Source organism: Cydia splendana, chromosome 9 (genome assembly GCF_910591565.1).
Source record: "Cydia splendana chromosome 9, ilCydSple1.2, whole genome shotgun sequence".
NCBI classification, from domain to species: domain Eukaryota; kingdom Metazoa; phylum Arthropoda; class Insecta; order Lepidoptera; family Tortricidae; genus Cydia; species Cydia splendana.
Genome location: NC_085968.1, coordinates 21,337,228 through 21,365,179, shown reverse-complemented (window position 1 = coordinate 21,365,179; position 27,952 = coordinate 21,337,228). Strand labels below are relative to the sequence as shown.

Here is a 27,952-nt window from a genome sequence, read left to right as displayed (position 1 = left end):
ATCTATCTAGATCTATCTATAATTAAATAGGTACAAAGAGTACCGCAACCTATACCGCATTGGTATTGTCAAAATCCGCAAAGGCTGTTCGATTACAATGTTTCAAATCCTATTGATTGTGACAGTTATCGGTTTCCTTGGCAACGGGTACACAACACTACTTCAATTACATTTTTATCAAAACAAGCTCATATTGAGCATTTTTTACACAAATGTGTTGAAAATGGAGTGAAAGCTATGTCCAGCTTAAGTCTTATACCTGAAGATAAGAGGAAAGAATTTCAAAGGTTGGTGATTTTAAAATTGTATAAAGGTCAGTTGATAGAAATGATAGAATATTGTGTTCACACTGTAACGCGTGATTAAATAGCAAGAGTAGAATATTATCTGGCCAGTCAACCATGTCACCAAAGCCACCACTTTGGGCCAATCTACAGGTCGCCGTTATAAGTAAGAGCAGGCGTGGCTCACTCCGCGATTTCGTCGCTTTGCTACAGGTAGCTAAAAGCATGCTAAAAGTACATCCGTTGGGCCCCAATTTTGGGGTTTGCCATAAGCCGCGCGTGGCGCTGTCGCCACCTAGCGGCCATATCTGTGCTGATCGTAACAGACGCGTTTTGTTAGAGAGTGAGTCTTCTGTACCTAGTACTATTATTTATTCTGTGGTAAGAGGGAGCAAACGATATTACGATCTCGTTCCATCATAGAGCTTCGTCCTGTAGATGAGCCACCGACTCCACCGTGGATCGGTCATCAAATCTTTTGAGTGTGTCAGTCTATAGAAGATGCACAAAATTTGTAGGTAGGTACTTACCTAAATAAGAGACAGTTATGTACAGTCGACGTCAACGATATGTTTACATTTTTCACCTTATTACTTACAAAGGAGTAAGGTGCAAAAGTGTAAACATATTTTTGATGTCGACTGTATATGATACTATTGCCATTGTAGAGATTTTTGGGCATTAATCCTCATCGATATTATATACGTTGACTGTAACAAAGAGAGGAGGCCTGAATCCAGCAGCGCGACATACATAAGGCGGCGATGAGCATGTAAACTTCAATCATCATCATCATCGTATCAGCCAGAGGACGTCCACTGCTGGACATAGGCCTCCCCCAAAGAGTGCCACAATGACCGACTCCCGCGACCTTTACCAGGTCATCAGTCCACCTTGTGGGGGGTCTACCTACGCTGCGCCTTCCGGTAAACTTAATTCAATCGCTAGGTATAAATTGGATCATGTTTCCGTGAACTTCCTGCTATGGATAGGATAGCGCATAGCGCCGATAGCTTAAAGTTTAATGAATATAAATATGTTTGAGCTGAGTTAGAGTGGTGGGATTTCTCTCTGGATTTAGCGGTTCACACAGGTTACTTAATTCAGTAACTGGCGAGAGGGACGCAGCAATACGTAGAAGTGAGATTCAGATAACTCTACCGTGTCTAACGTACCTATAGCTGCGTCCGTCATCAGTTAAGTACCTACTGAATATTATTGTAGGTGAGGTGTGTGAAGCACTTTAAATTTGGATGATTATTAATTTATTACAGTCATGTAGGTATGCTTTAGTTATTCTAGTTCGTTGGCTTCGCTGCTAAGAGCGACAGAGAAATAATATAACCCTTTCTCTGCACCGGTCAGCAAAAAGTGTCAGTAGTAGGTACACATATATTTTTAAAACTTGCACTCCGCGCTCCGTTCCGTTACATTTTTTATTTTCCTCTTTTACTTTAGGTTCTGTATTAACCCTGGCTTTAATATGTTTTAGTAGTTTTTAAGATTTAATGTTCAAATGTACGATTAATGTGATGTTTGTGATTTTAAATAAAAAATGTTTATGTCTATGTCTACTATGTGTCAGACGATAAGATCGTTCATTTATTAATTTGATTGACCTGAGGCCGTTCCCTGAGCCAGAAATGTAAAAATACCCCAATAATTATCCTATTTTTCTAAGAAACGGTGATATTTGTAGACGTGGGAAAAATAAATATAATTCTTGATTATATTATCTTTAATAACACAGCTTTCGATACACGATTCATAACACTTCGCTCGATACAATTTATTCCCAAAGTAACCTCCAATTCGAATTTTTACTCCAACTTTACTCGTTTCTTTACTATGTGACACTATGAAACAAAAAAAGGAGAAAAATCAATCATAACTATAACAGTAATTTGACAGCTTTAGAAAAACGATAATTAGAGGCAATATTTTTAAAATAAATAAACATCAACTAATTCTATCGTAACAAAATATCGACTCCGGCCTGCATGCTCTATCTCCGTCCGTCTTTCGAAATGAGACAGTGATGGCTGAGCGCTCGTGCCAGACGGACCTGTACTAGGTGTCCCCAAAACAAATATAAGATTTACTTATAAAAACTGTGCTGTGTTGTGTGTCCTAGTGACATACCGTGTGCACCAAAACCTTTAAGTTATAATGGGTAACAAGCAATTGAATAAAAAGAAGACATCTCGAAAAAGACAACTCGGAAGATTCCAACAAACAATGGAACTAACGTAAGTAAAAATGTATATTTATTACACAGTGAAATACGTAATTATTACTTAATTTAATATATACTTGATCGTACTAATTAGTAATCCATATAACTTAAAACATTCTAGAATTTAATAATCGCTCCATCTACCGGTTAAACATTGTCATCAATTCATCATCTAAATAGCTTAAAAGGATATTGCGATTCGCGACGTTTACACCACGCGGCACTAGCGCCGCTGCCTAATGCACGGCAAAGACAGAAAACATTGCCGTCTATGTGTGCGTCTCCGTGAGTTGTAGTTACGCGGTTGCGGTGTAGTGGGCCTTCCTATAAATACGAGCACACAGTGATACATGTAACGCACACAATTAGACGCATAAAGCGTTCTTTTAGCAATCCATCCACCTATCGAGGGTTCAAACCTCAGCTCGTGATTTGTCATGCGTCTAAACTTTTTACTTTTTTGTCTTTCTAGGAAAAGAAGAAAATTGGATAATTTCACAGCCGAACATGATACTATATCTTTAGACTACATCGAGTGAGTATAATTATTTGACTTGTGCTTTTTAGCCCTACCTACGTAACACAATACACTACTACAACTTATCTTTATTTACAGACTGCAAAATATGGAAATGGAATCTCCGATTTCATCAACCACTGACATTCAAAGTAACGAGTAAGTTCTAATTCTAATTGTGGCATTATCTATGAAAAGGGACCTTACTGTCTATGGCGCTTACGACGCACTGCGTCGCACGGCGTGGTATTTATATCAGAGCATCGTTAATAATGGCGGAAGCGCCATCGACAATAAGGTCCCTTTTCATAGATAACGTCACATATGTAGGTACCTATGTCGCGCGTAACTTCGTGCGTTGCGATAAATACCTACCTACTCAAGTACTCACAGCGGCGGCGTACGAAAAGACCTTAGTTAGATTTAGATACCTACTGTTTTCCTATCAGTGCAGATGCTTATATCTTTTTATGAATTGAATTGATATTCTCAATTATTTGGACATATTTTGTACTTATTTTCCTAGATGGCTATTAGTACTACCTATCGCCATAAATGTCGCCAATCAATAATATCGTACGAGATACATTGCCCTCATCAGTTATTTGATATTCACCAAGAGGTACTTAATTTAAAAAAACCGGCCAAGTGCAAGTTGGATTCGCACACGCAGGGTTCCGTACCATTATGCAAAAAACGGCAAAAATCACGTTTGTTGCATAACTATTTATTTTATTCTGTTTTTAGTATTTGTTGTTATAGCGGCGATAGAAATTCAATCATCTGTGAAATTTTAAACTGTCTAGCTACCACGGTTCATGAGATACAGCCTGATGACAGACGGACAGACGGACGGACGGACAGCGAAGTCTTATTAATAGGGTCCCGTTTTTACCCTTTGGGTACGGAACCCTAAAAATGTACACTGATAGAATGTAATAGGGTTGCCTGAGTAAGTCCCGGAAATTAAAATCCCGGGATTTACCGATTGTCCGTACTTTCGTTATTCTTTTACGTTTTTTTTAATGAACTGGTAGTTATTTTATATTATACCTACCCTACACAATAGTAAATGATTTCCTTTTCTTGAGCGTGTTGACCGATTTTTTATTTTAATAAAACTAATAATCTTGGGCAATTATTTCCATTTACAATTTCTCATTTACCTGTGATAGAGCATTTTTAGGGTTCTGTAGCCAAATGGCAAAAAACGGAACCCTTAAGGATTCGTCATGTCTGTCTGTCTGTCCACTCCGTCCGTATATACAGCCACTTTTTTCTGAAACTATAAGAACTATAGGTACTATTTTCCAACAAAAATAGAAAAAAAACAATACATTTTGGGGGTTCCCCATACTTAGAACTGAAACTCAAAATTTTTTTTTGCATCAATCCCATACGTGTGGGGTATTTATGGATTCTTCAAAAAATATATTGAGGGTTTTGATATCATTTTTTTCTAAACTTAATAGTTTGCGCGAGAGACCACCTCCAAAGTGGTAAAATGTGTGTCCTTTAACTTCTAAAATAAGAGAATGATAAAACAAAAAAAAATATATATGATGTACATTACCATGCAAACTTCCACCGAAAATTGGTTTGAACGAGATCTAGTAAGCAGTTTTTTTAATACTTACGTCATAAACCGCAATTTTATTATGTTACTTGCTAGATGTTACTATTTGGCTACTTTGTTGCTACAAAGTATTTGACGCCGACTGTACCTGTAACCAGCACAATGGTTTATTTACTTTTAAGTAGTTTTCTCCATTGTCATCACTTGTTATAATATAGGTACCTACATAAAAATTTTGAAATTAGTCTGTCTCACTTTTCGAAATAACTGCATTTCTGGAATGCTGCGTTTCGCGGGTCCATGATCAATTTATGAAATAGTAATGGACTAATTTATAAATTGAGTGATGTTGTAAAGAAATGACTGGCTGCTACAATTCTTCGACCGACAGTTTTACAGTACATATAGCCCTATAGGTTAACTGGAAGAGATCCCTCAAAGGGATAAGTTCGCCTTTGTACTTCTTGCTAATTGTATGTTATTTTTAATATGTCTTTTTGTACAATAAAGAGTTTACTACTACTACTAGCCCTTTAAATATTTGACATAGTTACGTAATGTGTGTGTGCATTATCGCACTAGTGCGGTAAAGTCCATATGTGCTGTAAAACATCATACATTTATTTAATTTTGGTTTTGACAGTGAGGCGACCGGCTCAAACATTTTGAACCCACGCATTGCACAGGTGGATGACACTTATCGGGTTCCTAGTATATTAGAGGAAGAAGATACCCATGAGGTAGGTGATTCATGCTAATTATGCTTATTGATTGTAGAGCAGAGAACAATTTTACCTTTTGTACTAACTACCTAGCTAGAATAACATTGTTTCAACTTCGTGTGCCAGAATTCCATCGTAAATTGATTTATCACACGATTCGTAGTCATTATACAGGGTCTTACTTCTATTTCTCTCGTTGGTTCTTTACCACCGGTGCTTTATATGTACAGTCGACGTCAAATATATGTATACATTTTTCACCTTATTACAAAGGAGTATGCTGCAATAGGTACATATCTTTGACGTCGACTGTACATGATGTGACAAATTGTAAATGCTAACACATACAATATATTTTATTTTCAGTTACAAATATCGTTCAATGTGGAAGAAGAGCTTCCTGACAAAACCGTCGGTCGAAGAATTCGATTCGATTCCTCACATTTTATCCAATAAAAGATTGTATGGAAACTATATACCTACATAAACGCAATATTTCACCGACAAAATCGCAATTTTCTTGTTTTGTTCATACTTCAAGATGGACTCTTTGTGACCTTGACGTCACGGTCACATATCGTTTTGTTCGGGGCGTTTCGCGAGTGAAGTACGACTGTCGGACTTTGACTATCATTTCTGACTTTTGTATTCCTTTAATGCAATGGATCCCATATAGACTTTTGATCCTAAAGACAAACCTGATCGATTGATACCATAAATGAAAATTAGTCATCTAGCCTATTATCGATAAGTATATATGTTTTTCTTCATCAAATTATCAACAATTTTCATTTTTTAGATTGTTCCCTCTATAAACTCCTAATAGTCTACCTTGGTGCCAAATTTCAAGTTTCTAGGTCAGCTCGAAGTGGGTTAGGTTTTTGATCTATTAGTCAGTCAGTCACAAAAATGCCGGTTTTAAAACGTTAATTTATGAATAACTGTTAGAGCTACGTTTACGAAATTTTGTATTCTAGACAAGATAAGGGGCTTGAATAAATGTGCAAAATTGCATGTGAGTAGGTAAAAGTGGTAATAAAATTATCAATAGGAAGGATCAAGAAGTTGTTGCAGCCAGAATTAAGAATTTACCAAGGAGAGGACATGTCACTATAATATTTTAATTAATTTTAAAATGTCATTCAGATTATCAATAAGAGTTTCTTATACCGTATTCGAATTAAAAGAAATATTTTATTAATTACACAATTCTCTCTAGTTTTTGCTCGTATTTAGTATACAACTAACTAATTATTCGTATAAAATTATTTATCGTAGAAACACTCGTATAGTTTCAAAATAAGCTATTTTATTTTGTTGGCATTGTCAAACCCATTGACTATTTTTGTTTTGCTTTAATATATGGTCAGTCGTAAAAGTATTAGCGTCAGCAATGGATTTATATAATGTATTTCTTTAAAAAACATGATATTTCATGCTAAGTAACAGAAAACAGTCAAATATTGTACCGGAAATATTAGTCCCGAAAATCCCGAAAGTACCGGGAATTTAATTCTGAAATCCCGGTTCTTTGCTTGGCTCTAAATCCCGGGAATTCCCGGTACTTTCGGTACCGGTATTTCCCGGGAGCAAACCCTAGTATGTAGGACTGTAGGTACTGTAAAACGTTGTACGATACATGTGCCAATAGGTAATTCGCAACTCGTGTCGATTCAAAACACTCCCTTCGGTCGTGTTCGAATTTATCGCCACTCGTTTCGAATTTCCTATTTGCCGCACTTGTAAACGTAATGTAGGTAAGTACTATTACAATATGGTGCTACTTTACCGCATTAGTGCGATAATTAGCACATTACGTAACTATGTCGAAAATTTAAAGGGCCATATTATGTACTGTAAAACGTTGTATGATACATGTGCGAATTACCTATTTTTCGCACTTGTATCGGTATGCCCTAATTTTTTAATAAATATCGATGATATACCTGCACAGTATACCTAATAAATAATGATATTATAGAAAACTTGCAGTCATTAATTTGTTTAAATATAAACTGTATTTACCCTTATAATTAAATATTATTGAAATAAGAGTTGACTTCATTAAAATGAATATTTAATTTGCACTATGTTTCATTTATTTTTCCAATTTAACTTTAACGCCATCTATGAGATGCAGCATGCTTTTTTTCAGTATTTAGTAATACGTTTTACAAATCAGTGTCCTGTTAGTTCATTTAAGTCGCTACTTCTTGCGTGGCGCTGTTGTATCGTCATTGTATCTAGGGGCGGGATGGGTGGCGTGGGGGGAGACTCGATTGTAGATTTCATTTGGGTACGGGAACGGCCTTCACGCCTCAGCTAAGTCAGTGCCTTAGAGGCATGCAAATATATTTTTGGAAAGTTGACCTGAACGACCAGCATGAGTTGCGTTCTCGCGCGCGACTCCATACTTCTAGCGTGACTTTAACTATGGACTCGCGATTGAGAACTCAACTCGATGCTAGACGGTCTGTAAGTAATAATAGTTTGTTTTACAAGGGATCAAAATTATTATATTTCTGTCAAGGGCGTACATTGAATCCTGAGCGTAATGAGGGATTCAAGTGTTAACGCCCAAGACGAAATAATTTTGATTTTGATACACACACTGCTTTTTACATCAACTATAGATGGTCAAGCAAATCTTGTCAGTAGAAAAAGGCGCGAAATTAAAATTTTCTATGAGACGATATCCCTTCGCGCCTACATTTTTCAAATTTGCCGCCTTTTTCTACTGACAAGATCTGCTTGACCAAGTATATGAGGAAATTGTTATGTTCCAAAATATGTATTATTTGACCAAAAAAATAGTATGCAAGAAAGAAAAATCGTGTCCTAGACTCCTAGAACAGAATAGTGCCACTTTGATCCCTCCTAGCGGGGAAGAAAAAGCACTTTTTCGAATAGGTGATGTGAAAAGATGTTTGTGAACTAGACTGTATATAATGTCAACAATTTGCTAGCTTTATAGCAAGTTTAAATGCTAATGTCATCCCCTTATAATTTTCCAATAATTATGGATAGGCAGTGATAGGCTGTCAACTCAAGTGAGATCGAGTTAGTAAGTTGCCGACGCGGCGTTATTATGACCACTTCTTAAACGAAACCCCAATATAAGTGTGGCCTTCGGTTGTTAATATTGGTATCGAATTTTGATGTCAGCTTATACTGGTTTAAATGTTTGGTATTATATTGAGTTAGAGGACCGGCGGGCATGTTCAGCACTCGGAATACTAATAAGGGTTAGGCTAGTATCGATATCGATCGAGTCAGACTCGCCCACCGAGGGTTCCGTATTTTTTAGTATTTGTTGTTATAGCGGCAACAGAAATACATCATCTGTGAAAATGTCAACTCTCTGTAGCTATCACGGTTCAGTAGATACAGCCTGATGACAGACAGACGGACAGACGGACAGTGGAGTCTTATTAGTAATAGGGGTCCCGTTTTTACCCTTGGGTACGGAACCCTAAAAAGTTATATGAAAATTAATCTTATACGAGTCCAGATTTCATACAGGGCGACCCAAAAATTCGTTGACAATTTTTACTGCAGCATATTGTTGGTAATTTAAGGTTAGCTTGATTAAAGGTTAACTGGAAGAAAAGGGCACAGTTCGCCTTTGTCATAGATGGTAGGATCCTATAGATGTGCTATATGCGTGCCTCCGTGAGAGACAAAATATACGTAATGCGACACTATAATGATTGGTCGAATTTATTTGTTGCCCACCATAATACATTCATTACTAATCATTACTTACATACTAAATTTACGGTGGGGAATAAAAAAAATGTGAGACTGTGACAAGGAAAAATAATAATAGCGCTTTCGCTGCTACTCCTACTGAAAGATACATAAGACTATCCCGTTCGGTCATTTCCCCCCACCCCACATGCCTGATCCAGTTATATAATAGATTCATGGCCTTTATAATACTGCCTATCCTGTGCCATAAATTTGTGTTTTGTGTTTTGTACAATAAAGAGCTTATACATACATATATACAAAATATTATTTATAATTTGCGTAAGAAAAAAATCCTATAAATTCTTTGTTAACGTATTTAATTACACAAACGGGTCTACCGCGATATAATTTCATTGTTTTTACCTTTAATTCCGACGTTTCAGCTGAGTTGCACCAGCTGTGGTCACGGAAAGACCAGCACAAAGAAGGAAAGAATTAAAGGTAAAAACAATGAAATTATATCGCGGTAGACCCGTTTGTGTAATTAAATATGTGTACAAAACGCGAGAGTTTAAAGTGTTTCTTTGTTAACGTATTGCGCCAACCCTTTAAAGTTTATTCTGTTGTATAACACGTAAATATCCTCATTCCTTCACAACTTTGTGTGGATTTACCTACTCGTATGCGAGTTTGAAGGACATCGACTCGTGTTTCCTTTATGGTTTTCCTGCCCACTTACCGAAATCCGTTGTTAAACCTTATTTGTAATATGAACTTAATGGGACTTTGGAAATATCCCTACAACTATGTCGAGCTACGCTTCCTTTCACACATTGTTCAAAACTCAAAGTAGTATTAGGTATATCTACTTATATAGGGTGACCTTAGCCATTGGACAAACCCTGAAATCCCACGTAGGGTTACTTCTCAGAAATGCTCTAACGGTAATATTTCTTTAATTAGAACAAAGTAAAAATTAAAAAAAATATCAAACAAAAGTTATTTCCAATAATCGACAACAAAAAGAAACATACTGTATTAATCATTGGCAGTGCTTTTGACAATTTATTTGAAAATGTGCGGCAATGATGACATTTGTCAAAAGTCAGAATCTTATTAATTTCATAAATAAAGAAGATAATCTTATCAAAACAGTCGAAGAAGGTTTCATACTATTTATTAGCTCAGGAGCTACTAACACATACAGGTTGCTCCAAAGTAAAAAAATCGTAATTTGTTAATTTCTTCGTAACCGCTACACCGATTGTTATGTTACTTTGTATACTGGTTCTAAATACCCTAATGCATATGTACATTTCGGCTTTGTCCAATGGCTAGGGACACGGGCTTCTTTCTCTGTCACTCTAATTACACCTTCATTGGAGTAAAAGAGAAAGATCCCCGCAATTTGCGAATTTCGTTTTTCGCGGTAGGCCCTCAGATTTAACAACTTATTTTGATGCGACCTTGAAGTCGTGTCAAAACCAGTTCAAAACCGTAACACGTTGAAACTGAATCGGGCTCTAGGTCGCGTTGGAATAGGGCACATATTAGGCAAAGCTCTGCGTAGGTGGCACCTTTGTGGCACATACAGTAAACAAACCACATTGACACATCTAGAGATGGGTCGCGGGTATTTACCCACCCAGGTAAATACCTGGTAAATACCCATCTACCCGGTATTTACCCGTATCTACCCAAATGGACGGGTAGATTCATTTCTTGTTGCACATGTCGATTAGTGTTAAAGTGGAGATATAAACCGAGTTAATGGTTGTAATTATTGTGTGTCATTTAAAATTAAATGGTTTAGTGAAACTTGCAGTTGTAACTAAGGAATTTTTAGTACAATTTTGATAAATATTAAAAAAAGGCCGTGATAAGAGTATTTTTTTAGATTCGAGTAAATTATCGTACTTATACGTTGATAATACACATTCCAACTTCGGTCCAGTGTTGGGCATTCAAGAATAAAATCATTATTTGAATAAGAATTCGTAGGAATAAAATCATCTCGATTTTATTCCCGTCAAAAATATTCAAATAATTTTGGTCGGGAATAATTCGTATGAGAAAAAATTGAATGAGAATAACTTATTCTTAATCAAATAAATATAATCATGATTTTTATTCGAAATAATATTCCACGAATAAAAATGTAGTCCGGGTACGGTATAGGTACTACGTAATTACGTATAGTTACGTATAGTTGTTTGCGCTACGAGAACGAAACGGTATCTCTGTCTCTCTATCGCACTAATATGTAGGAGTGATAGAGACAGAAAGTGCTTCGCTGTCGGAGCACAAGCGATTGGCATCGTGGCTAGGACCCCAGAACAGCTAAATTTACCTAATAGTTTGGTTATTAAATTAAAAACGAAAATTGTCATCTTGGCTAGGCACCTTGGGTGCGTAGCCAACATGCCAATCGATTGCGCTACGACAACGAAACGCTAACTCTGTCTCTCTATCGCACTAATATGTAAGAGTGATATAGACAGAAAGCGCTAAAAACAGCTAAATTGTACCTAATGATTTGGTTATTAAATTAAAAACAAATATTGGCATCTTAGCTAGGCACCCAATCGTTTGCGCTACGAGTGCTATGACAACGAAACGCTATCTGTCTCTCTATCGCACTAATATGTAACAGTGATAGAGAGAGACTATGCGCAACTCTACGGAGCGTCAACGTTTGGCATATTGGCTAAGCACCCTGATCGGATGATAGAACTAGATAGTGTATAGCGGAACTCTTCAATGTGTACTATACCTAAACTAAAGTAACAAATATCAAATCAATCCGACTTTTAAATAGAAGGTTGTAAATCAACTTACAAAATATTACCAATTGTACTACAAAAATTAACTTAATTCTAAATAACATTTTAATTGAATAAAACCTTAGTTACAATGGTCCCACTTCTAGAATAATTATTCTGTTTTTTATTCAGCATTTAAAATAAAAGTCACATGATGTATTCACCTTAATTTTATTCTAAAATAACTAGTGCAACAATTATTCTAATTGAAATCGATTTGAATAAGAATAAAATTTCTGTTTTTATTCTTATTCTTATTCAAGTTAATTTTTGCCCAACTCTGCTTCGGTCGGCGGGGGGTGTTGTTTGGGGGAGGGGGGTAAAAGTGAACTTTTTCATATTTCTTGGAATCTGTCATTAATATCGAAAAGTGTTGCATGTACAAACTAAAGTAGACATAATTTTTTAAAAAAAAAGGTTTGTCCTAAAACTAACTGTATTTGACTTATGAGCTTCCCAAGTTGTGATACTGCACAAATTTGTTTTATTATCATTCATAAGTAGTCTTTATTTTCATCTTTCTAATGTATATTAAAAGCGTTTTAAAACATTTCCGGAACCCAGGGAATGATTTTACACGATTTTCATAATTGTACTGATATGTTAAAATCGATCTTCACCTCATAGCAACCTTTTCACACTTAGTTTTAACATACATTTTATGTAACATTATAAAAAAATACTTAAATTAATCTTATTTATACTCACATACCATTAAACAATTCAAATTTAGAAGAAAAACGAAAATACCCGCGTATTTACCCGCGGGTAGGTAAATATCGGGTATTTACCCGGGTAGTTACCCATCTCTAGACACATCACACGTCACGTCAATCACATGGCCTACCGCGAAACAAGAAAATCGAAATTTCGTTATCTAAGCTCTCTATCACTCTTGCATATTCGAGCGATAAAGAGGCAGATAACCAAATTTCGATTTTCGCGTTTACCGGCCCTTGTTAACAAACCGCCTTGATCTCGGAGTAATTAACAATGGAGCCGCCATTAACAGGCGTTCCCCTCTGTCGAAAATAGGCGGCCAATGGTCAACAACTTGTCAACCATATGTATGGACTGACGTTTATCTGACATGACGTACCTATACATTTGATGTGCCCCTCCCCCGCAAAAAACGGCAGACTATTTTGTACCGAAAATTTAAGACATGGCGTCTCCGTTGGTTATATCCTCTAAGGCCTTGATGCATCAATGTCATATTTTATTGTCTGTGAAAACTTGTCAAAAAACAGTTTAAGGCACAGTATGTATAAGTTAGTCTATGAATTTACTGAGTCGGTAGTGCTGCACTCTGGCGGCAGAACATTACAGTAATATCCCCTATTTTATCGGTTTGTGTTCCTTCTAGAATGAAACTGAAATCTGATGAAAAATGATGCACGTATCTTGCCATAAAACGTAGAATTTTGGCAAGTTTTTATTGTAAAATTATTATGAATGTGTTTATTTTTCAAAATAAATAAATATGGATATAATAAAAGTGTGTCACGTCAAAGTAGATGTAACGTTAGCTTCGACGGACCCTATTATAGTAACCTCTAGGAGTTTTTACTTTTTATTCTACCTTTTTGTCCGACACTTTCTGCCAATGTGCTGCAAAGAGGGAGAGAGAAACAACTTACATTTCTATATCCCTCTCAGCGAAAAGTGTCCTGAAAAAAAAATCACTTAATATTTCTGGCATGAAGTTCGCCTTTAGTGCAATTTTTACTGTGCAATAAAGTTTAAATAAATTAATAAATATTTATTACAGAAAAGAGTCAGCAGCGACCGTATACAGCAGCAGCTCCCGTCTAAACTTGCTGACGAAGCGCAAGCGCATGAACCCTCTCGCCGGCGACATGTCCAGCCAATCACTGAAGCCGGACCGTTCGGTTACCCAACGTGTGCTGTCAGCTAAGACGCACCGGGTCAAGCAGCTACAGAATCAGTTGGCTGACGCCCAGTACCACTTGCAGGTAATATGATCCATTTATATACTACCCACTGGTCGACAAATGAACTCAGGTGCTGCACTCTGGCAGTAATATCCGCTATTATTTATATATTTTCTCTGTGAACAGATTTTGAAATCTGTCATTGACCCTTTTCCAGGCATAGTACGATTTATCGACCACATACGTGCCAATAGAATTTCAACTTTAACATTACGATTTAACGTTCAAATTAAATTGCATTTTCGGTAAATGTGGCTTCTCTTCAAATCACTCATCAAAGCCGGATTAATTGGAATATATTTGGATTTTTGGGAAAACCACGTAGATTGGTGCGGCCTGGAAAAGGGTTAACAGGATTTCGACTCAACGAGTTGATAAATTTTAAATGAAAATTTAATGTTACGCAGGAGCTGAGTAATGAAAATCGGGTACTGCGTGCTATGCAGAAAAAACAAGAGATAGCGTTGCAAAGGTTAGTTATCAACTTATCATCATACTTACTTATTATGTACAGTCAGCATCAAATAGATAGTGACGGCCTAACGGCCTAAAATGCCAAATAGTTACACCGTAACACGTCTTTGTTACCATAGAAATAAAGATGTGTTCAGATGGCGTTCAAAAGGTTAATCATCTTAAATGTTTCTTTTTCCTATTAGTTAATTTACTATAGTAGATTGTTAACCAAGGGATAAAAGGCAGTCATTTCTGCTGAGGTAGTTTGGCGCTCGAACGCAGTGAGAGTGCCAATAGTCCGAGGCTGAAATGATGCCTTTCATCCGAGTTAAACACTCTACTTTTCATTTCGAATACGAGGAAAGTAAAATGCATGTGTTCTTTTAAAAACCGGGCAAGTGCGAGTCGGACTCGCGCACGAAGGGTTCCGTACCATAATGAAAAAAAAACGGAAATAAATGCAAAAAAAACGGTTACCCATCCAAGTACTGACCACGCCCGACGTTGCTTAACTTTGGTCAAAAATCACGTTTGTTGTATGGGAGCCCCATTTAAATATTTAGTTTATTCTGTTTTTAGTATTTGTTGTTATAGCGGCAACAGAAATACATCATCTGTGAAAATTTCAACTGTCTAACTATCACGGTTCGTGAGATACAGCCTGGTGACAGACAGACGGACGGACGGACGGACGGACGGACGGACAGCGAAGTCTTAGTAATAGGGTCCCGTTTTACCTTTTGGGCACGGAACCCTAAAAAACATGACTAAGTATACATTTTTATAGTTCCTTTACAACTGGTCGGAGGAAGCACAAAATCGGGAGTTATGGAGAACCAGGGGAGAGGCCTTTGCCCAGCAGTGGGACACTCAAATTAGCTAAGAAAAAAATATTTTTGAGGGTACATTCAATTAACAATTTAGGCAAAAGTATCGTTATTTATGGAATAGGGAGTCAAATATCAGAATGGAAATTGTATAACAAATCCATTTATACCCAAATTTAAAATGCTCTAGGGCAGAAATGTATCATTTTCTGCACACATGCAGAAATGAAAATGATTATTATAAGTGTTAAGCTAACAATCTATGGATCTGAGGAATCTGTTTTTTTTTAAATTTATTTTTGTTTATATTAATATACCAGATACGAGAACTCGAACGCAGAGCTGCCGCAAGTGCTTCACTCTCACACCGAGGAGATAAGGATCCAGCAGTTAAAGTACAAGCAGCTGAAGCAACAGATGAAAGAGACTCTGACGAAGCTGAAGGAGCGCGACATGCAGCTGCAGCAGCTGAGGGACGAGCACCAGCACCTGCTGGACTTGAGTAAAGACAGGTTAGATCAAACTCAACTCTCACTCGGAGGAGATTAGGATCCAGCAGTTGAAGTACAAGCAGCTGAAGCAACAGATGAAAGAGACGCTGACGAAGCTGAAGGAGCGCGACATGCAGCTGCAGCAGGTGAGGGAAGAGCACCAGCACCTGCTGGACTTGAGTAAAGACAGGTTAGATAAAACTCAACTCTCACTCGGAGGAGATTAGGATCCAGCAGTTGAAGTACAAGCAACTAAGGCAACAGATAAAGGAGAGTCTGACGAAGCTGAAGGAGCGCGACTTGCAGCTGCAACAGCCGAGGGACGAGCACCGTGCAGCAGCTGCTGGACTTGAGTAAAGACAGGTAAGGTCTACTTATGTATATGTCGCAGGTATAACGCGAATCCACATGTTAACATTTCGTAAACTTCTCATTTCTTTGAATCGATTCCCATCAAAATCGTTCATTTCTAAAATGAAAGATTCCTTTTTTTTCTTGGAAATCTTGAAACTTCTTAGAACTTTTTGAAAACTTTCGTCATCTTTCCAACCTTTAGTTAAGTCAATCACTTACACAATCAGTATAAGGAAAAATAAACTCTGAAATTTTTAATACACTTACTCTACTGTGTCACCGATTTGTCTTCAAACGTGGACTAACACTAATCTATAATATTCTATCCGGAGATTTTACAAACTAAACTGTATTGAGATGAGACGAAATAATATTTTTTTCAGAAACCTCCTCGAGCGAGAGAAGCTACAATCCCAACTGTCAGACCTTCAGCTAAAGGTTCAGCAGCAGAACGAAACTATAAGCACTCTGCAGCGCCGACTCGCGCTCGAAGCCAAGAATTTTAAGCATCAGTTGCAAGCTGAGATCAACAAGCATAAGGACACGCGGCATGACCTGGACTTGGCTATTCATAATGCTGATAAACTATCCACTATTATCGAGGTACGATCGACTATATAATATTATTTGGACTCTATATATTTTTCCCGTGCATTGCTACAGTATCTGTGTCTCGGATCTATTGTTAATTTGATCTAATATATGTTTAGATGAAAGAGAAGATGATCTACTCGGCGCGTCAGGGGGGTAGAGTCGTCAAGTCACCAGTGAAATCTATTCCAACGCAGCAACAGTCACGTAAATACACGCGAAGCCAGGATATCCGTGACGACGACAGAGGCAGTGTGAGTATATATTATCAGCTTACGACTCTGTTATCTTCTTGCTTGGAAATATAACACACGGAAAGTATTAATGAGCCGAACTCATTGGGTAATTAAATAAATCACTGAACTTAAATAGGCAATAAAGAAGCAAACACTAAAATCCGTTACCCAGGATTGGGACTGAGACACTCTGTTAGTCTAGAAAAAAAAAGTCCTACTACCGATTATTTAATAGGTAACACATAGTTCGCAAATCCCATTTTTTGTGTAAGTAGTAACAAAATATTATGTTATTTTATACAAACAGTTCTTTCAGAGTATAATTATTATCTATACATATAATAAAGCTGAAGACGGTCGAAAGTCTGTACATGGAAGATATTTCAAAAAAAGTAGGCTGGGGATACTTAGAATCGATAACAGAACACGTTCCAAAAGTTTTTAGAATTTTTGTCTGTTTGTCTGTTTATCTGTTTGTCTGTTTATTTGAACGCGCATCACGTGAAAACGGCTGAACGGATTTTGATGAAATCTTTACTTATCTGTCGAGAAAATCCCCGGCCAGGTTATAGGCTATAAAAATTCAACCCCTAAAAGGGGGGGTAGCCACAACACTCGATTGACTTAAGTTTGCCCCTGAATCTTATGGCGCTACTTAGGAAGGAGGGGCAAACTTTTTTTCAAATATGTGCTACCACTATAGTACCCTGGTTATTATTTATTATTTATTTATTTAATACGTTGTGACATGAATAAGCCACCGAGGAAAGATTTTGCCAAATTAACTCTAAGTTTAGAAGACACGGATATCAACAAAAATAATTGAATAATTATGTTGATTTAATAAATTAATAATACATATATCGAAAAATTTTCGCCTTCAATAACTTTCTAAGATATGGCGACTGGAGCAGCATTACTCTGTTGCAACGTTGCTGCTGCAGCACTGTCAATTTTCGTGATAAAATGATGTGACTGACTTCCATACTAAAAGTAAAAATGTACAACTGTCTAACAGTCTATCAAATTGCGTTTTTATATAGAATAATTTTCGCGCTCGCTTCGCTCGCGTTTTCTATTACTTTCTTCTTTTTCTTTACTTTATTATTATATGGCGACTGCAGCAGCATTACTCTGTTGCAACGTTACTGCTGTAGCACTGTCAATTTTCGTGATAAAATGATGTGACTGATTTCCATACTAAAAGTAAAAATGTACAACTGTCTATCAAATTGCGTTTTTATATCGAAAAATTTTCGCGCTCGCTTCGCTCGCGTTTTCAATAACCTTCTGAGATATGGCGACTGCAGCAGCATCACTCTGTTGCAACGTTACTGCTGCAGCACTGTCAATTTTCGTGATAAAATGACGTGACTGATTTCCATATTAAAAGTAAAAATGTACAACTGTCTATCAAATTGCGTTTTTATATGGAAAATTTTTCGCGCTCGCTTCGCTCGCGTTTTCAATCACTTTCTAAGATATGGCGACTGCAGCAGCATTACTCTGTTGCAACGTTACTGCTGTAGCACTGTCAATTTTCGTGATAAAATGATGTGACTGATTTCCATGCTAATAGTAAAAATGTACAACTGTCTATCAAATTGCCTATTTATATCGAAAAAATTTCGCGCTCGCTTCGCTCGCGTTTTCAATAACCTTCTAAGATATGGCGACTGCAGCAGCATTAATCTGTTGCAACGTTACTGCTGTAGCACTGTCAAGTTTCGTGATAAAATGATGTGACTGATTTCCATGCTAAAAGTAAAAATGTACAACTGTCTATCAAATTGCGTTTTTATATCGAAAAAATTTCGCGCTCGATTCGCTCGCGTTTTCAATCTATTTCTAAGCTATGGCGACTGCAGCAGTATTACTCTGTTGCAACGTTACTGCTGCAGCACTGTCAATTTTCGTGATAAAATTATGTGACTGATTTCCATACTAAAAGTAAAAATGTACAACTGTCTATAAAATTGCGTTTTTATATCGAAAAATTTTCGCGCTCGCTTCGCTCGCGTTTTCAATAGCATTCTAAGATATGATAAAGGTGACATTCAGGTGGCGACTGCAGCAGCATTAGGTACTCTGTTGCAACGTTACTGCTGCGGCACTGTCAATTGTCGTGATAAAATGATGTGATTAATTTCCATTCTCAGCTGTAATGCGGCAATGAACGTCACTCAATTAACCAAAAAAATTCAATGTAATCTTGATGAGGGGCACCATGGTCTAGAAATGCTTAGGGCATCAAAATATCTCAATCCGGCACTGGTCGTTTGCGGAGTCAAACGATTTGGGACTCGCATTTTATACGCCATGCATTCCCGAAAAAAATCGAATCATTCCCGAAAGTCTCGCAACGCATTGAGGTTACAAGTATGAGAAATAGGGTGGCCAAAAGTATAACACCAGAAATTCAGTCACTTGGTTTTTATTATGTTAAAATAATTCACTACAAAATTATATTAATTATTATTTTAATAAGTTGCTGTTTACACTAGAACACTTATTTTAAATACTTAGATAGGTGTGAACGGTTTCACAGCTCAACCGAAAAAGACCCCGATCATCAGTTGGTCAGGTATTTTATACCTGGCGAAATGGCGCCACCTCGATCGGACGTGACGTCACAATCAGCCGACTTTAACCTGGCGAAAATGGCGCCACCTCGTTCGGACGTGACGTCACGATCAGGCGTTTTAATAAACCACGTGATCACGTATTTTGTTCGTCAATACACTTACTATTTACGAGACCAAGTGTTTTATATTTAACAATTAATAAAAATATTTCTTACATTCGGCCTTTCCTGACATCAAGTTTGTCCCAAACTTAGGTACTTAAAGATTAACATGGTCATCAATACATATCCTATTTAAGATTACAAACTGGACTACATAATATTTGAAATGATATCGTACACAGGTTTTTTTTTTTTTTTTTTTTTACATAACTGACTTTTAATCACACTCAATCATGACTACATATTATCGGTATCATCACACATCAACCATATTATTAATTCCGTCGTTCCACTCTTGCTATACTGCCATACTAACCATACTACCATACTAACCATACTAGCCATACTAACCATACTAGCCATACTAACCATACTACCCTTACTATCCTTGCTAACCATACTACCAATACTAATCATCAAAACATTTTAAAATCAGTTTAGCATTACTATATTTACTATGAATAATTACTGACAAAGAACATAAATAACTCTAATAATCCAATCATCATTAAATGCTGTCATATAGCTAATGAATTATGAGTTTGAGATGACTTCGATAGTTAACTACCAATTCAAATCAATTCAATCTCACTCACGAATGATTATCTCTTCTCACTTAGCCACTGCTAACTACTCGGATCAACAACTTCGTATATACAATATCTTTGATACAATTACTATTTCCAGCTCTTATCCATTTCACACATACATATAAACGATATACTTAATCATAACTCTACACACACGAATAAGTTTTATATTCAAATCACTATGAAATCTTTTTCGATCGTGCACCAAGAACTCATTAATGGTCGTTACTTTCGGATTCAGAGCTACTTGTAAAGTCATCACCATTATCATCAGTGTGCGTATTTATCCAGGGTTTAATACGATCAGCTGCCCATACATTACAATAGTTTCTCTGTGTAATGTTAGACCCTATAATACTAGCTATTTCATACCTATCATTTTCGAGAACTTTTGTAATCCTAAATGGTCCTGTAAATTTGGGCAATAATTTCTTGCTTTGACCTTCATTACTTGGGGTTGGTTTCAGTATCTTTACGAGATCTCCTACTTTATAAGTTCTGGCCTTTATCTTATGACTGTCATACCGTATCTTTTGGGATGCTTGATCTTTCCCAATGTGTGAACTTATTTCTGCCCTAATATCCTCTATAGTACCGACTTGTCGTGTCTCGTGCAAAATTTCTGAAAAAGCATTATCGCCTTTACTGACCATTCTAACTCCGAACATTGCTTCTGAAGGCGTTTTGCCTATCCCCTTATTCATGGTATTATTTAACCCCCACTGTACCTTCCCTAAAATAGTATCCCAATAGCGTTCACCTAACTTATTTGCGTACGCAGTCAGTGAATCAAGTATCGTCCGATTATATCGTTCTACTTGTCCATTAGCTCGAGGTGTACATACCGCATTAAGGATGTGTTTAATTTTTGATCGTTCACAGTAATTCTTAAATTCTTTTGAAGTAAAAGAAGTTCCTCGATCAGAAATTAATCTATTGGGATAGCCAAATGTCGTGAAAATATCTTCTAAAGCTCGAATCGTTAAGTTAGATTTAAGATTTCGAAGTGGTTTCAGCAAGCAGAATTTGGTAAACGCGTCCACACATACCAGGAGATACGACTGACTCTTTGCACTTTTTACAAAAGGCCCTAAATGATCAATATGTATAGTGTCAAAGGGTCTGTCAACCTTATGGATCGGATGCAAAAAACCCTCTTTAGGTCCCGTCGGCTCTTTACTATATGCGCATTCAATACACGCACGGACATACTTGGTTATAAAGCGTCTCATCTTAGGGAACCAAAAATCTTGCTTTATTTTCTCCAAAGTTTTCTCAACGCTAAAATGACCAATGTCGTCATGATTAAACTTACACAATTGAAACCTTGCACTTTTAGGAACAACCCATTTTAACTCACTACCTACTTTTCTAAATAGTCTATTATCTTTAACCAAATAATTATCTTTTATTTCGGAATATTCTTTATCTTCTAAAATTTTACGTATCCGCTGGATTTCGCCGTCATTTAACTGTAGACTAAGTAGCCAATCTTCCTGTGTGATTCTTAATATTGAAGGTATAGGGTCTTGAATTGGTTCCGGTCCACAAGGCTGAGGGTTCCTACTGAGTGCATCGACATGAGACATAGTATGACCTGGTTTGTATTGAATCTCGAAATCGAACTCCTGCATTGCAATCCACCACCGTGCTACGCGAGGAACGAGATCTCTCTTAGCAAAAGTTGCTCGTAACGCGCTACAATCAGTAACAAGAGTGAACTTTAAGCCTACCAAATACACTCTGAATCTTTGTAATGAACAGATAGCAGCCAAGGTTTCAAGTTCATACGCATGGTAATTTTGTTCTTCTAAGCTAGTTTTGCGACTGAAATAAGCTATCGGACGGAAACTGCCTGTCGTATAGTCTCTTTGCATTAAAATTCCTCCTAAGCCGTATTTGCTAGCGTCAGTATGTACCTGCGTTTCGCTTTGTGGATTATAAATTCCTAACAAGGGTCGTTGTGTAAGTGACTCTTTCAGTTGGTGAAATGCTTGTTCTTGTTCTGGTGTCCAGCACCAAGAACAGTCCTTTCTAGTCAAATCAGTAAGTGGTCTAGCTATGAGCGCAAACCCCTGAATAAACTTCCGAAAATAACTTGCTAGGCCAATGAACTGTCTCACTTCATGTACGTTTCGTGGTGTTGGAAAACTTGCAACGGCAGCAATCTTATCTTTTCCCGGTTTAATTCCTTTCGCACTTATTTCATAACCTAAATATTCTAGTTCTTCTTGAAGAAAATTGCATTTTTGTAAATTTAGAGTTAGTCCCGCGTCTAGTAACAGTTTAAATGTATTTTCTAATCTTACTATTTGTTCAGCAAAATCTTTTCCAGGTATAAGTATGTCATCCATATAAGCGAGTGTGGAATTAAATCGGGAATTGCCTAATATTTTATTAATGGTTCGCTGAAATACAGCCGGTGAATTTGCAAGACCAAAAGGCATTTTCTTGAATTGGTATAACCCATCAGGAGTGATAAAAGAGGTATATGGTCTACAGTCTTCACGTATAGGTATCTGGTAATAACCACTAGCAAGATCTAAGCTTGAATAATATTTATTCCCATTTAACATGTCTAACTGGTCCTCGATCCTAGGCATTGGGTAATGATCCTTGACAGTTTTTTGGTTTAGTGCCCTAAAATCTACACAAAGTCTTCGCCCACCGTTTTTTTTTGAAACTAATAAAATAGGACTCGCGTATGGAGAGTTAGATTCTTCGGCTATATCATTCTCAATAAGTTCTGTCACCATATCCCTAACTATCTGCCGCTCTGTATAACTCAATCTATATGGTCGGTAGACAACTGGTGTTTGGTCTTTAAGCTCAATAACCATTTCTGACGCATCTGTACACCCTAATTCTGATAAATTTTGTGCAAAACATGGCCTGTACTTATTGATTAAATCAATTACAATCTTTGATTGGTCATCAGATAAATTTGGATTCATTTTAATATCATCTTTAGTGAATGGTGTAAGAGTAGTCTGATCAGTTATTCTATTGCAAGAGACTTTTGATTCGTCTAAAGATTCAACAACAGAGACTTCATCCGCGCGTACAAACAAGGATCCAGCCTTCAATGTTATTGGTTTCGTGGATTGATTACATACCGCAATTTTACAGTCTCCGTTATGTAAACTATAGACTCCTCCTACAACACTATAATCCATGTTTTTCTGAGACCGTAAGCTATCGTTAATCAAGATGTCGCAATTCCTTTGTTCACTACTTTTACAGTCCACAAATTCAAACGCGCCTACCTTAGTGTCAGTTACGATTCTAAGAACTACCTTTTCACTAGTAGATTCAACATTATTTGCCAGGGTAGCCCAATCTATGTTCGTATTGTTTGTATCACATTTTAGTATGTCTAGTCGCTCATGTGTTTTTACTGCTAAAACTTCGGGTCTTTCTGTAAAGTCCTGCCCTACTAAAATTTCGTCAGTTAATACAGTAGAGTCTACTATGTAAGCGTCTACATTGGCTGTGACTTCCCCTAATGTCAAACTGAACTTTACACGTCCTAATGGTGTATATGCAGTGGGCCCAAATCTAATGTTAGATATGTCACTCTCTGATTTTGGTAATGAGTGTTTATCAACAACATCTTGTCTGATCAAAGTACAATCGCTTCCAAAGTCAACAAAACTTTGCAACTCAATATTTTTGTTTATAAACACAGGCTTATAATATTTTGAATCAGGTTTTCGGCTTTGCGCAAACATTGTTTTCTTATCAGTATTTTTAGTATTCAATTTGTTCCGAAAACAATCATTAGACTTATGGCCCATCAAGTTACAATTATCACACTTAGCAATTGGTTTAGGACATTTAGTTGATATGTGTCCTTTTTCTTTGCAGTTATAGCACGTAACCTCTGTTTTGTTAGAATTCCGGCAATTAATCGCGCGATGACCTGATTTGTTGCATTTAAAACAGATAACATCATTGGAAGCGCTTGCATTTGGTCGCTTAGACGTTCTCAGGCTAGTTTCTTTACAAAAATCCTTTAAAAATTTTAACAAATCTTCTGGGTCCGTTAAGCGGGCTGCCATAGCACTCGAACGCATGATTTTATCGTCTATTGCATAAACTAAACAATCGACAGCTTGTTTACCTTCAATGCCGCATGCATTAAGCAAAATAATTTTGTCATAATAGTATTCGTCAACTGATTCTCCGTGTTTTAACGACCTATCTAACATCTCCATTAATAAAGCAGCGTAATTTGTTTCTGAAGGAAACGCTCTAGTCAATCGTTCCTGCCATTCTGACCACGTCATAAGAATAGACTGCAACCCCTCGTACCACTTCTTAGCATAACCGGCTAACTTAGGTAAGGCGAAATGAGAAGTTTGTTCATCCGTCCAACTATAAATTTTAGCACACTCATTTACTTTGGCTATCCAATTTTCTATCTTTTGGTTCTTTTGTGCAGGATCGAAATTTGGAATGATGTTTTTATCATATGACATTTTATGTGTATTAGACTTTAACAATTTTTGAAAAAACATTGCAACATCAGTCAAACTAGAAGTTAACATCGGTACCTCGACATTATCTCGCGAAGCTGCTGAGGTCGTCTCCTGTCCCTCGCCTGGCTCCAACACCGGCTGGTCCGCCACTCTCTCGTCTCGTTGTCGCTGTGCAGGCACCGCATCCGTTTCATCTGCCAGCTCAGCACCTCTTAACCTTTTCATTGGTTCTGTGATAGACTCTTGCTGGAATTCAGAGATTAAGGTCTTACTATTTTGTAGTCATAAACATAATACTACTCAAATATGTTTGCAATTCTTCAGTTTTCCTAATATACTGTGAATGTTAAATCGTCTAAAAGAAACTCACAAAACACACAAAACAAGAAACTAGAAGTCTATACTTATGATAAAAAAAAAACTATTAACCAACTGCTGTATCAACTAATTATTATAAAACCTACACATTCTATTTATTTCATGCTTTTCTTACTGATAAAAAATAATTAAAAAAAAGAACCTTAGATTTATTTGTGAATGTATAATTATCTAACACTATTATTATTAACCAATAATCGTGTTATCAATCACCACGAATTAAAATTTCTACATATTTTATCCCTTGAGGAAAAAAAAATATAGTCATTTGCTCAGGAAAAAGAAAATCAAAACATGTTACTCGCCTGTTGTATTTCTCGTGCCGGTGTGTAACTCTGTCGCTTAGAATTCGAAGCACGTGGAGACCGTTCTCGTACCAAGCTCTCATGATGACGTTCTACCCGCCGTCGTTTCGATGGCGACCTGCGCTGCGTTGATCTCGACTTCCGCTTCCCACCATGGTGGCTCGCCGTGGACTCCGTGGATCGCTCTCTGCTACTCGTACTACGGTCTCGCCGACTCGTTCTTCGTCTGGATGTACCATGCACTGCATCCTTATAGCGTGAACGTCGGTCCCTTGAACGAGACGTTCGACTTGGCTTGTTTCTTTTGCTCCGTCCCGTCATGCTTCATGTATGTATGTACTTCATGTATGCCCACTTCTGATATGAGAAATAGGGTGGCCAAAAGTATAACACCAGAAATTCAGTCACTTGGTTTTTATTATGTTAAAATAATTCACTACAAAATTATATTAATTATTATTTTAATAAGTTGCTGTTTACACTAGAACACTTATTTTAAATACTTAGATAGGTGTGAACGGTTTCACAGCTCAACCGAAAAAGACCCCGATCATCAGTTGGTCAGGTATTTTATACCTGGCGAAATGGCGCCACCTCGATCGGACGTGACGTCACAATCAGCCGACTTTAACCTGGCGAAAATGGCGCCACCTCGTTCGGACGTGACGTCACGATCAGGCGTTTTAATAAACCACGTGATCACGTATTTTGTTCGTCAATACACTTACTATTTACGAGACCAAGTGTTTTATATTTAACAATTAATAAAAATATTTCTTACACAAGGGGCACGTGGTCTTCCTCAGGAGTCTGAAGAAGACCACGGTGAGTGGCGGTCTAGCCAGGCAGGCCGCTTCGCTTTCGCTCGCGCGCGGTTACCACGGCTTAGGTACTGTATCGTCCGATATTACACGTACTAAAATTTGAATAAGGGCGAAAAAACTATTGACTTTGGAGTGTAGTTTTATTTAGTGGTACCTAATTGTAAAATAATTTTATCTGGACTACAGTCTTCTAGCATATCCATCTGTCAACTTTACTTCAAGTTCCGCCTCCAGGGGAGAGGGAGAGAAATTAGGATTAGAAATTAGCCGCTTACTGACACAGACCGAATTCCACGCGGGCGGAGCCGCGGGCACAGCTAGTTACTCATAAATGTAGAACCATCGCTAATAGCGTAACCAACCTACTTAGATGTTGAAGACGTCAAGCATAAAGAGAGGTCTCGAATGGTATTTATTAGAAGCTGTCGATTTATTGAATAATATTTATTACAGGGGGACCAGAACAACTTATTGCTAGCAAAAATGTGCGAGAACTCCCGCAGTCTTAGCAGTGCCTTGTCTCATGACGAGGAAACCAGCTCATCCGCCGAGCCCCGCTTCCGATACGCCGCTCGCAGTCGCCTCAGCAACAGCACTCGGTCTACTTCCAACAACACCAGGAAAAGCTCCAAGGGATCCGACGACATAATAGAAATAGCCAAATCCGTACAAGACGGAATGGCTGACCTGGCTATCTTTGACGAACAACTCGACTTCAAAAATGCCGCGCCTGATGAAGTTCAAAAGAAATTAGATGCTATGAAAGCAGATTTAATCAACAAAATTAAAAATGATGACTCTTTATCCAGGAAATCTAGTGCTCTAAGGAGGAGATCTACTGATGAATCAATAGAGGAACAACTTAGCGAAGCTGATGATGAAAGGCCCAAGTCGAGAGGAAGGAGACAATCCAATGTTTCGTTTTACGATGATGGTACCATTGAAGAAAATACAACGATTATCAACGAAGAATTTAAAGCCGTGGAAGTTTTTAATCCCGTGCCAGCAACTAGAACAAACTTGGATAAAACAAAGACTGAACGAAAATTGTCCGGCAAGCCTATTGAGACATATTGCAAAGACATCATCCATGACTTAGAAAAAAGTAGCAAAGTTATAGACAAACACATGAGAGAATACACCCAGTCGAGATTTAATAACGAAACGATAGTTGAGCATTTGCAAGCTGTCGACAAGATCAATGAATTAGTCAATGCGCAAGGCGAAATACCCCCTGAAGCTCTGTCAGAGTTAAATAATAATTTCAATATGATATCAGACCAGGTTTTCTCTGCTGAAGGTGTGCCGGTTGCCAGGAAGAGGTCAGTATCTGGACGAAGGAGCTCTAGAGTTGAATCACGGACCAATGTCTTTGGCGACTCTAGTCTGAGCAATCAAGATTTGTTAAATGATTTACTAGGGAAAAAATGATATAGAAGCAATAATTGTTTTCAATTATTTCGAGACACGAGGCTGGTTGCTTGTTTCACTTTGTAACCAAGTTATCGGGTGTAAACAGATCAATTATGTTGTTCGAATGTTCGATAGACCATTTTGATTATAAAGTTTGTTAACATAATAATTAAATCAACAAGTTGAAGTTAGGAAACTAATACCAACTGTAATAAGACCGTTTATTTTGCTTGACTGTGGCAATGTTAAATGAGATTTTACGGGTAGTATTTTCTGGATAGCTTAATAAATTGACATGGAAACTAAATAAGGATCTTATCAAGCTTGCCATGGTCAGTTTAAAATGAAACTTTATGTAAGTACAACAACACTCCCAGCTGTACATCGGTGGACCTTATGCCTTTTGTAATAAGGTCCACCGATGTACAGCTGGGAGTGTTGTTGACTGTACCTCA

The 27,952-nt window shown here is 37.3% G+C and overlaps 1 protein-coding gene and 1 long non-coding RNA gene across 3 annotated transcripts in view; both read left to right on the top strand.

Moving 5' to 3' along the window:
• LOC134793860 (uncharacterized) overlaps nt 1-27,952 on the top strand; it is a 355,027-nt gene that overhangs the window by 296,647 nt on the left and 30,428 nt on the right. The gene's annotated exons all lie outside the window — the stretch shown is intronic.
• Nucleotides 31-27,782, top strand: LOC134793819 (polyamine-modulated factor 1-binding protein 1-like). 2 transcript variants are annotated; one of them, XM_063765509.1, is made up of 7 exons: nt 31-287; nt 13,622-13,826; nt 14,213-14,277; nt 15,409-15,600; nt 16,317-16,536; nt 16,644-16,778; nt 26,538-27,782. In XM_063765509.1, the coding sequence occupies exons 1-7, from the start codon at nt 238-240 to the stop codon at nt 27,513-27,515; spliced, it is 1,845 nt and encodes a 614-aa protein (XP_063621579.1). In that variant the 5' UTR covers nt 31-237; the 3' UTR covers nt 27,516-27,782. The 2 variants fall into 2 exon arrangements, with proteins under 2 accessions (XP_063621579.1, XP_063621580.1); XM_063765510.1 differs by having other exon boundaries at nt 31-313.

What these genes read in the sequence shown, in the direction of transcription:
- LOC134793819 (XM_063765509.1), top strand. Translation starts at nt 238, where the DNA reads ATGTCCAGCTTAAGTCTTATACCTGAAGATAAGAGGAAAGAATTTCAA. An exon ending in ACGCCCAGTACCACTTGCAG is followed by an intron (nt 13,827 to 14,212) that starts GTAATATGATCC and finishes AATGTTACGCAG; the next exon opens with GAGCTGAGTAATGAAAATCG. An exon ending in AACTATCCACTATTATCGAG is followed by an intron (nt 16,537 to 16,643) that starts GTACGATCGACT and finishes ATATATGTTTAG; the next exon opens with ATGAAAGAGAAGATGATCTA.